Source organism: Centruroides sculpturatus, unplaced genomic scaffold (genome assembly GCF_000671375.1).
Source record: "Centruroides sculpturatus isolate CEXI.00-Female unplaced genomic scaffold, Cexi_2.0 scaffold1030, whole genome shotgun sequence".
Classification (NCBI taxonomy): domain Eukaryota; kingdom Metazoa; phylum Arthropoda; class Arachnida; order Scorpiones; family Buthidae; genus Centruroides; species Centruroides sculpturatus.
Window position 1 is genome coordinate 196,344 of NW_019385245.1, and position 10,737 is coordinate 207,080.

The 10,737-nt window shown below is 30.7% G+C and overlaps 2 protein-coding genes across 5 annotated transcripts; both read left to right on the top strand.

Moving 5' to 3' along the window:
- Window positions 1-2,079: 2,079 nt before the first annotated feature.
- On the top strand, window positions 2,080-6,316 carry LOC111636678. 3 transcript variants are annotated; one of them, XM_023381973.1, is made up of 4 exons: window positions 2,080-2,174; window positions 2,254-2,322; window positions 4,914-4,967; window positions 5,169-5,353. In XM_023381973.1, the coding sequence occupies exons 1-4, from the start codon at window positions 2,096-2,098 to the stop codon at window positions 5,321-5,323; spliced, it is 357 nt and encodes a 118-aa protein (XP_023237741.1). In that variant the 5' UTR covers window positions 2,080-2,095; the 3' UTR covers window positions 5,324-5,353. The 3 variants fall into 3 exon arrangements, with proteins under 3 accessions (XP_023237741.1, XP_023237740.1, XP_023237739.1); XM_023381972.1 differs by lacking the exons at window positions 2,080-2,174; window positions 2,254-2,322 and adding exons at window positions 4,007-4,273; window positions 6,199-6,316 and having other exon boundaries at window positions 5,169-5,215; XM_023381971.1 differs by lacking the exons at window positions 2,080-2,174; window positions 2,254-2,322 and adding an exon at window positions 4,008-4,273.
- A 3,257-nt stretch (window positions 6,317-9,573) lies between these two features.
- On the top strand, window positions 9,574-10,389 carry LOC111636677. Of its 2 annotated transcripts, XM_023381970.1 has the most exons (4): window positions 9,574-9,826; window positions 9,909-9,978; window positions 10,063-10,214; window positions 10,303-10,389. In XM_023381970.1, the coding sequence occupies exons 1-3, from the start codon at window positions 9,589-9,591 to the stop codon at window positions 10,208-10,210; spliced, it is 456 nt and encodes a 151-aa protein (XP_023237738.1). In that variant the 5' UTR covers window positions 9,574-9,588; the 3' UTR covers window positions 10,211-10,214; window positions 10,303-10,389. The 2 variants fall into 2 exon arrangements, with proteins under 2 accessions (XP_023237738.1, XP_023237737.1); XM_023381969.1 differs by having other exon boundaries at window positions 9,909-10,214.
- Window positions 10,390-10,737: the final 348 nt, after the last annotated feature.

The following is a 10,737-nucleotide window of genomic DNA, read 5'->3' on the forward strand; positions in this document are numbered from 1 at the left end:
TTAATACAATAAAACATACAATTGGTTGATTAAAACTTCATGCATCGTCATTCAAAGAATAATTTGATTCACAATCAGATGATTGAACTTTGAAATCGCTGGAGCTTTCTCTACTTGCTGGTATACGTGGCGCAACTAACAATAAAACTGCTTTTGGAAGCAACGACTTTGAGTTTTTTCGAGGTAATTCGCACAAACTCGAAATAAACGGATCGGATATTAATAATAGGCGTAAAATAATGTCTTTCATTGTTTTCACTCGGGAGCTTTTCTTGCAAAATCTCTTCGAAACTTTTTAATGTATTTATTAGTAGACTCTTGAGCGTCTTCAGACATCTGCCCTATCGGCAATACTGATGAATTTATCACTTCTGCACCATGAATCAATATCTTATGTACCGAAGTTTGTATGCAGAACCACGGATATAGCTGCACAAAGTAACGTTCTGTCTGTAAGGCATAATCTTGAAATTCTATGAAATCGATTTCATGGCCACACGAAATTGTCTGCAATATGACACGGAAACGCTTAATCGAGTCCTCATCAACCCCTGTAATAGCAGCAGAAATGCTTGAGTTTTCGAAAAATCGTCGAGCGGTATTCTCATTATTCGAGCTACCGAAACCAGGCTTTGGTTGATTTACTAATAGAACTAATTCTATACGGAAACCCTTCTATATATTCGTTTTTCAGAGTCTTAATTCTTTATTTTCTTTATCACTATGCGCTTGCCACAGTTTGATTTCAAGCTTATATGCTACATGCAGACAATATTCAAAACACAAGACAAATTCAAGAAAAAGAGCAACACATTCCATGTCATTAATGTACAAAATTCAGAAAACTGTTTTACATTGCAAGAACTCGCGCCAATGACACAGTTGCAGCTAGTTGCAGCTAGTTTTAAGTTTTTTCATTCAATAATAGTTCCATCTACAACATGCGATCGGTCCAGTCGCAGAACTCTACAGAATTTATGAACTTTTCTCTACATGTTTAAAATTTTCTGTTGTAATTTTCTGTTCATTTTCGTACAAATCATTCGTTTACTGTTATCACATAAAGTATTATTATCAATTTTGTGTTACATAATAATATTCTACTTACTTGCAGCTGCAAATTTCATTTTTTAAATTTAAATTCGATTGATTTTTAGAGATTTGGCACCCTCTTGAATATAGCGTAGAAATCTTTGCTTACTGCATGACACGTCTAGCTCGATTGAGGGTCTCCTTTTAACTAAATTACAATAGCAGGTATAAGGGATAGGGGAAGCTAAAGTCTAGAATTTGACCTTCGGACTCTTATCCAACCGAACCCACGACTAGAAATTACCGGAACTTAAACTCCATTTTTCGACTTTTGGCCAGCTTTTTCGGATTTTGTCCAACTGCGCGATTGTGCCTCGCGGTGTCGAAAAAGAAATAAAGATTATTTAAGAAGAAGATGGCCCAAATAAGGGCAGCCGGATGATGAGAAACAGAGCCCAACGAATCTAAGACACGACTTTTATTTTATCGGTTTCAGTATCAAATTAATAAATATCACATATTCATTCTAAGAAAATTAAAATGAAAGCCTTTTGAGAATTTCATTCCCCCCTGTAAGAACTTTTTAAGTTTGTCAATGCTTCATTTACATATCAAATAAACAAAATACGTGAATTATTTTCGTGTACAATATTAAATTTTCTTTTAATTTTATTAAAATTAAATTTTAAATTCTAATTGAATTACAATATATCAATTTCTTAATATTAAAACTTTTTATATTATATAAAAATATCAATGAATTTTTATCACATTTTAAATACTGTTTGCTTTTTAATTAGAAATAATTTAAATTTATATATATTTTAATTACGTTTAGCTCGTTAACATTAAAATTGGCAGTACAAACCGTTATAAAAGCTGGTAACCGTTCAGATTGTGAGTATCGGTTCGCTGTCCGTCTGCTAGTCTGTTCGTTCCAGTGTTGCAAAACGTGGTTCCAATGGCGCTCTTCGTGCGTACACATTTCTATCTTTTTGTGTTATGTTTAGCAATTTATTACTCTGAAAGTTTACGCATTAAGCGTGAATACTATTCATCCGCAATGTATTACGATGATCCCGATGAAGACATTTACGTCAGTCAGAATTATTCAACATTCAAGAAAAAACCTAATCGCACGAGTAAGTTTATTAACGAACTTTTAGAATTTTTTTCTACCCTCAAATACCCATTTTATAAAATATAAAATGTATTGAACAGCATGGTACGATGTTTATAAATACGGATTAGGAAAGATTAACATCACAGATGGCACGAACCTCACCAAAGGTAATTATTTAATAGTGTTGTTAAATTAATTAACTTTTTAAATGATTTAATTATTGTATGTAAAACAATATCTATTACAGCACATAAACATTACTTACCATTAATGAAAGTTTTGAGCCTATACAATAAAACAATTGTTCGTTTTATATAAATATTATTAGAAAAAAGTGCATCTTTATATATTTTTCTTTTTCTGTTTATCCGAAAAATGTACGTAATTTGGAGAAAGTGGAGTTTATTGTCATGGTAATTTTGTCTTTTTGAAACTTCATGCTGGAGAATAATAGAAACCTTCCACACATTAATTAATAGATTTTTTTGTAGTTATATCTTAATTAACTATATAAGGTAATTAGTTAATTTTAATGCAGTTTTCTAAAATTTCTTCATTAGAATGAGTTTGTTAAATTGTATTTTTAATTATTTTAAAACTGAGAAAATTTATAAAAAATTAAAATATTGATTATACAAATTACAATTAGAACAAAGAAACGTTCTGCTTTTCATTTCACATTTACATTTTTATCTTTGAATTTATATAAAATTTCTGGTAGATTTCCGTGGGTTTTCACGTGGAATTTTTCCGGTTTTCTTCACGTGTCCTTTATGTAAATAGCATCCAATTACCCATCGACAGTCCTTTCAAGTGGCACACCCCGTGGTAGTTTGCCCACGAGCTGAGATTGAGTTGTATTATCTTATCATCCCAATTCCATTTACAGTCAGTTTTTCTTTCCTTTAAAGAATCTTTTTAGCAAACCTAAGAACTAAATGATATGCACTTTGCAGACCCGAACTCATCCCCCTAGCAAACCTCCAGGAATTTTTTATGCACGGTGTGTTCTTCGTACGTCAGGCATCGTTCTTTCCATTCCTCTTCCATTGTAGACCTGGCCGAATCTTCAATGAATATGTAAGAAAAAGCCGTCTTGTGGCTCACGCGGAGTAAAGACTTAAAGATAAAACACAAAACTTTTTATTAAATAATAAAAAGTTTTATAGGATATTTAACAAAAACGTTTCAACTGGTCATATAAACAGGGTTAAGTAATAATGAAGGATTATGCTATTGCCAAAATTAGTGCCGTAACTAGCCATTCCTGTGCCCTGTGCAGGAATTTGCATTTAGGCCCCTTGATTAATTAGGTTTGGGAAACTAATAAAACAAATACATGCATTTTGGGCCCCTCTTTCAAGTGGGCCCTGTGCGGGTGTACCTGTTGCACCTGCCTAGTTACGGCACTGGCCAAAATAATGAATATTTTCTTGTCAGCAAAGAAAAGAGTTATTTATTAACTTCTTAATCTGTAATACTTTTTAATATAAAAGTATGATAACAACATCATCATTGAAATAAATACAAAATTAACTTGGAAAAGAACATAGAAAATTTTATATATAAACATATTTTGAATTTGATATCCATAAATTATGAATTTTAATATTAGAAACTTATGTAAAACTCCATTATGACTTTTATTTAACAGGACAAAACGTTCATATAATAAAAATATAGTAAATATCACGATTTTCTCTAACATAATATTGGATGAGATACAGAATTAAAAATAGAATTTAATGTATTTTATTGAAAATAATAAGAAAAAAAACAGTTTACTAACGTAATAATTCGTATGCAAAGTTAAATTAAATAAATTTCAACCTATAAAAATATTGAAAATTATGAAATTTTCTGTATTCATTGAAGAGTTTTCATAAGTTTGCTCGCTGAGGAATTCGTTTGACATGACGCTACTCGGATCCTTGTTGCACATGAGTTGTGTTTTAACAGTGTTATACTTAATAGTAGGGAGTAATTATGGCAAACTCGTATATAATGGAAAATTAGAGAAGTTGAACAATAAACACGATGGGGCAACTACCACTAATTTACCACACGATTACTCATATGAATCGAAACTTGATAAAATTCGAAAGGAAGCTAAGAAAAGTAAGTACATATTTCCTGCTATAAAACATAGACTTTTCTTCAAATTCATGTATTAAAATATCATCCTAATATTTAAAATTACCATTAAATGATGATTTTAAATTAAAATATGCTTAGGAAATTGCAGTTAATGACACTAGCGTTTAGTCAATAGTATATTTTGTTTAATGTCAGGATCAATATATCAAAATCTAAATACTGTTGATCCTCGCTGTGCCCACTGAATTTCCGAGTGTTTCCTTTACTCTGTTGACACTTCTCTTTATAGCTAACGATTAACAACTTGAAACAAATCACTCGAGGATCAGTGTATCATATTTAAATACTATTGGTCCTCTGTTTTTTTTTTTTTAGTGGATCCTCGAGTTGCTTTCTTCCGGCTGTTGATTTTTCTCTTTAATGCAAGAACATTAAAGCATTTTGTACATTTTTCTTAACCAATTAGACGTATTAATGCGTCTTCTGTATTAGAATTTCCTGTGTTAGTTGCTTAAGAAGACACTAATTTTCCCTAAAATAATCGTTGCAAAATGAAGGATGCATCTTTGTCTACGCCGAATAATTTTTATAACATTAATTATATTTATTTAATTTATCCAAAAATATATAATTGTTGTTATTTTATGATCTATTTTCAAAGAATGGCGAAACATAAGAGACTATTTCTTCAAAAATGATTCCATGAATACAGAAGGTAATTATTGAATACCTGTGCTTTTAATTTATTCATTTATATTTAAGTAATACAAATGTCTTTATTATATAACTTCTTGTATTTAAGTCTAATTAAAATGTAAATAAGAGATAGCAATTAAGCATTAAATAATTTATTCTGAATAAGTTATATAACATTATATAATTTATTGTCGTTTTGAACTTTTTTAAATTAAAATAGTTGAAGAGTCGATGCCTTTTCCTTACACAATGAGTTTGACGAATGAGGACACGAACGAAGTCAAGCAAAATAGAGACATCTTAGTGGAAATTTTACTTTCCGTTTATGACAGTATGAATTTAATGTCGCGACTGCTTGAAGGACTTTTTAATTAATGGACTGTAAACAATTATAGTTTGTATATCACAATTGTCGTTTTCGGTATAATAAAAATGTCTTATTCTAATAAAATACATATTTTTCTTGTTTAAATTGATGTATTATATTGTTCCTTTGAACACGCCAACGCGACACATGGGCGATCTGACGAGAGGGTTGCTTTCTGACAACTTTTTATGGAAAACTGGACCCACGTGATTGGTCGTGGGTTGGTCAAGAGAAAACCCAATGGTGTCTGGCTGTGTTTTTATTCACTCAGCCACTGGTAGGATAATTTATTATTTATCGTATCATACAATACATTTAAACACACCGCGTCATATACATTTTCGTGTCTTCAATACTGACCCAAACGTAAACATTTCCTTACTAAATAGAATCAAAATCTATAATTTGAAGAGAAGAGGCCGAATGGATAAAACAACTGAACATCGGTCGCGGGTTCTTACCTCACCAANTGTGTTTGTGCTTTGTTTAGCTTTTATGAAATAAGAATGTCTACTGAAAAAGTAAATATTATAATTTCCAAATCTAGTTTAAATGGAAATAGAGTGAGTGGTTGATTGACTAGCCTATTTGGGAATTCGTGAATGTGATTATTCCTAGAAAATAACGGTGTCTGAATCGGTTACATATTGAATAGAAATTAAATTAGAAGAATAAATAAAATAAATTCAGACGAGGAAAATCTTCCGAAAATGCATTGGGTTTGTGCTTTGTTTAGCTTTTATGAAATAAGAATGTCTACTGAAAAAGTAAATATTATAATTTCCAAATCTAGTTTAAATGGAAATAGAGTGGTTGGTTGATTGACTAGCCTATTTGGGAATTCGTGAATGTGATTATTCCTAGAAAATAACGGTGTCTNGAGGACACGAACGAAGTCAAGCAAAATAGAGACATCTTAGTGGAAATTTTACTTTCCGTTTATGACAGTATGAATTTAATGTCGCGACTGCTTGAAGGACTTTTTAATTAATGGACTGTAAACAATTATAGTTTGTATATCACAATTATCGTTTTCGGAATAATAAAAATATCGTATTCTAAGAAAATACATATTTTTCTTGTTTAAATTGATGTATTATATTGTTCCTTTGAACACGCCAACGCGACACATGGGCGATCTGACGAGAGGGTTGCTTTCTGACAACTTTTTATGGAAAACTGGACCCACGTGATTGGTCGTGGGTTGGTCAAGAGAAAACCCAATGGTGTCTGGCTGTGTTTTTATTCACTCAGCCACTGGTAGGATAATTTATTATTTATCGTATCATACAATACATTTAAACACACCGCGTCATATACATTTTCGTGTCTTCAATACTGACCCAAACGTAAACATTTCCTTACTAAATAGAATCAAAATCTATAATTTGAAGAGAAGAGGCCGAATGGATAAAACAACTGAACATCGGTCGCGGGTTCTTACCTCACCAAAGGGCTAGCCGCGTGGCGCTGTCTCGATTTTATTCCCGTGTTTAACACCTAAGGAGAAGCCAGTTTCTTGTAGTCCCGCCCGACAAATCGCGTATTGACATAACTTATCGAAACAAACCTATTAGGGCACAAGTACGAAAAAATGAAAATTGAAAATTAAGCATAATATTGATAAAATTTGTCGCTTTTAAATGGAGATCAATTGGAATTAAATGATGGAAATTTTGTACGATATATTAAGTTTCTTCTAGGCCTGTATCTGAATAAGTGCGATACAAATACCCATGAGTACTAACTCCGCGTTTAATCGATCAACCAAAATATAGAATATCGATATTAGCAATGTATCAATCCAAGTGATGGTGTTTTTCATAAGTTGTTACGCCATATTTATGTTATAAAATTTGGAGAGAAGCCAAAGTTGACATTTGCAAGTGTCTATTGTACAATGTAGACAGGTTTGTCAAATAATGATTTATTGATTCTTAAAAGTACTGTATAATCATTTAGACAAGATATAGCTTTTAAATTGCCTCGAATTCAATTGTGATGCAAGAAATTTGATCGTGTAGACCCACCTTTAATTCTTTATAAAACCTTGTTCTTGAATAACACAATACAGTTTTCTATAAACTTCAAGCAACTCCACAATATGAAAGAGCCAAAATTATTACTGTATGTGCAAACGATCGTAAATTTTTTTTCTATCTATTTTCTGTGTCTATTACGAATTGATGCGTGTTTATTGTATGTAAACGACTGAATTGTCAAGGCTTACTGTTCTGCAGGATCCAGATGATGATAAACTCCCGGAATTTTTTGGGGTGGTCTGTACCGTTTATATTGAGTCCATCTATCACCATCCAGTAGCCCTATTGTAGAGCTGGACGAATTATCACATTATGGTTTCTGCCGTTAATACTAATATTAAATGTGATGCGAATAGTTTTATACTAACCGCGTGTGTTTAGTGTTTTTCGGACTTTTCAGGGGGATTGAAGATTGATGAGTTGAAAAAGGGTAATAGAAACAATGATTTTAGTTACTAAAATGTGTATTTATTGACTTCACTATTTACAATAACGAAACTGCATAACAAAAAACATTGCTCGGGCTAAAGTTAACAGTAGGTTAAGACCCCAACATGTATGTCCCATAGACTTAACATTGTACCTTTGCCATTCGGCCACTCCCAAACCATTGAACCTTTCACAAATCTTTCTTCAGAGGCGTGATCAACAGGGTAAGAACTTTAATTTGATACCCAAATGATGTCAGTACCCTCATTTGTTTATTCAAACTAAGTCGAAAAAGCTGAAACCCTCTTTCATGTAATACACAGATGAAATCGACCGAGTTATTTCTAATATTATTCAACTTTAAATAGAACATAACCTCTCCAATAAATTATTTTAGCAATATTATTGATAAAAATTTCAATATTTAAGAATGTTTCGTATAGACAATGCATGAATATTCTTCATTCGATACTTGTGTCATTCCAGCTGTGAAAATGTAATTTTAAAACCTTTATATATATATATTGATATGAACTATGTTCTGCAATATACACATTTGTGCAAATCTCATAATAAGAAATAACTCGGTGGTTTCTTTTATACATTATACTTCCACACGCAACCTTGCTATTTATCTTCATGCAGATAATTGTTATGGGATAAAGACTAAATCTGACACACTTCAACAATTCAAAACTCAATTTTCTATTGTAAATAAACGTATTCGACCAAAATATTTCGTACTTTTTCCGAACAAGATGTACATTTTTATAATTATACTAGTAAATCCGGGATGGAATCCGGACAATCAAGAAATTCCCGGGCATCTAGGAGCAAAAGTGCTTCCAGTTTCACTCTTTTCCCTAAATTGACTTTCTATAGCGAGATTTGTAATTGGGTTATTTATGTTTTTATTCTATATATTATTTCGTTACTTATAAAATTGACTTATGTATTAATTATAGAATATAATAAACGTTTAAAACATCGAATCTCTTGTTCTCCCGGCATACCAGAGATTTCTTTGTATGGCATTTAAGTTGTCATTTTTATTTAGTATTTAATTATTGTTCTTATAAGCATTCTGATGAATGTTTCTTGCACTTCTTCTGTATTATAGTTAATTTGCTTACAGGTGTACAACGTCTTACCCTTTATTAAGAAACATTAACACAATAATGAAGAGAACAATATATTTAAAATATAGGAAAGTTAATTAAAGAGATTTTTACTCTTTGAAACCTGTCTTAAAAGAACTTATCACAACAGCCCCATGCTAAGTGGTTTTTTTCCACTCGGTTACTACTGAGCTTATTAACTGCTGCATAAAAAAGTAATAATGAAAACAAGCAGCAGCAAATACTTGTAAATATTAAAAAATAAAGTAAGTTATCAAATATCGTATCATTTGCATATTTTAATTTCTTTATTTTTCTTCTATTTTTATCTTTAAAAGCTAAAATTTAATAATATTATAAAAGCAACAATTCGTCAAATGACTCGAAACTTAATATATTCGGTAGCTATTTTCAAGAAAACAATGAAAAATAATAGCTTAAGTAAATTATATACAAGGAGAAAATTAATTTAAATTATGCAGAAAATTAAAATTACATCTTTAGTCACGAACAAACCTTCATTTTAACAATTTGACTAATAAAAATTAATTTATTCCAAGTCTTGTATTATTTTAATGTGTGACTATACAAATGATTACCCAATAGTGATTGCTAAACGTATTAAATTTTTAATATAGAATGATTTATTTACGTATTTTAACAAATAAGAAAGGTATAAAAGGAATGGCGACAGACCATTGTCCTAACAGAAACAATATGAAGTTCTTGATAACTTTAATAATAGTTCTCTGTTGTACTCTCTGTTGGGCTGATGATGGTAGTGTTGTTGATGAAAAATATGGTGACGATGATATGAAAGAACAAAGCGACTCGGAAATAAATGTGAAGAAACGTCATATTTCATTTCAACCTGTAAGAAATACATTTGGATACATTAAGAGACCTAGACCGATGATGATAGGTAAGTTACAGTTTATGCACTTAGTAGGTAGTGGTAACTTGAACATATATACTAATATATTCTCTATAAACAAACGTTTCAGGACGTAATCCATTCTTAGCAAGAATTATGTCACGTCCCTCTAATCGTCCAAAATTTTATATGCCTTCAAGATATAATAATCCATATTCAAGATATAATAATCCATATTCAAGATATAATAATCCATTTTCAAGATATAATAATCCATATTCAAGATATAATAATCCATTTTCAAGATATAATGATCCTTTCTCAAGATATAATAATCCAAATTCAAGATGTAATAATCCTTATTCAAGATGTAATCCCTCTCCAAGATATTATAATCGACCTACAAGACATTTTTCTAGATTTCCTCAATAATAAGGTAAGAGAACTATATTACTTAATTTTATCTTAAGCATAAGACTGTGCAGATATTTTAAACTACAATTAAGTCCAATTTTTTGCTGTAGGATCCTCATATAATGATGCACCTCATTGATTGAACAACAAAGTCTTTTATCTTCCGAATTCAAGAGGTTATAAATGATTTAACAGCATTCGTGTTTAATGTAAAACCTTTACTTGCTTGTTTTCTCCTTTATTTACATAAAATTTAATCATTCTTCAATTTAATTTCTTCAATGGGCATAAGTTGAACAATTTATTAATTACAGAGATTGAAGAAGAAGCAATGAAAGATAGTAAAACATTTATTTTCCATTTAAAAATTATGTGTATAAGAGGAAGAAAACAAGTAAATAATTAAATAATGTAATAATTAAGGTGAAAAGAAATTTCATAAATATAAATGGCTTGTATGATACCCTATAAATCAGCGCTGTCCAACTTATCATAGTCCGCGGGCCATATTTTTTTTATCAAACATTTTGGGGGCCAAGAAGGTT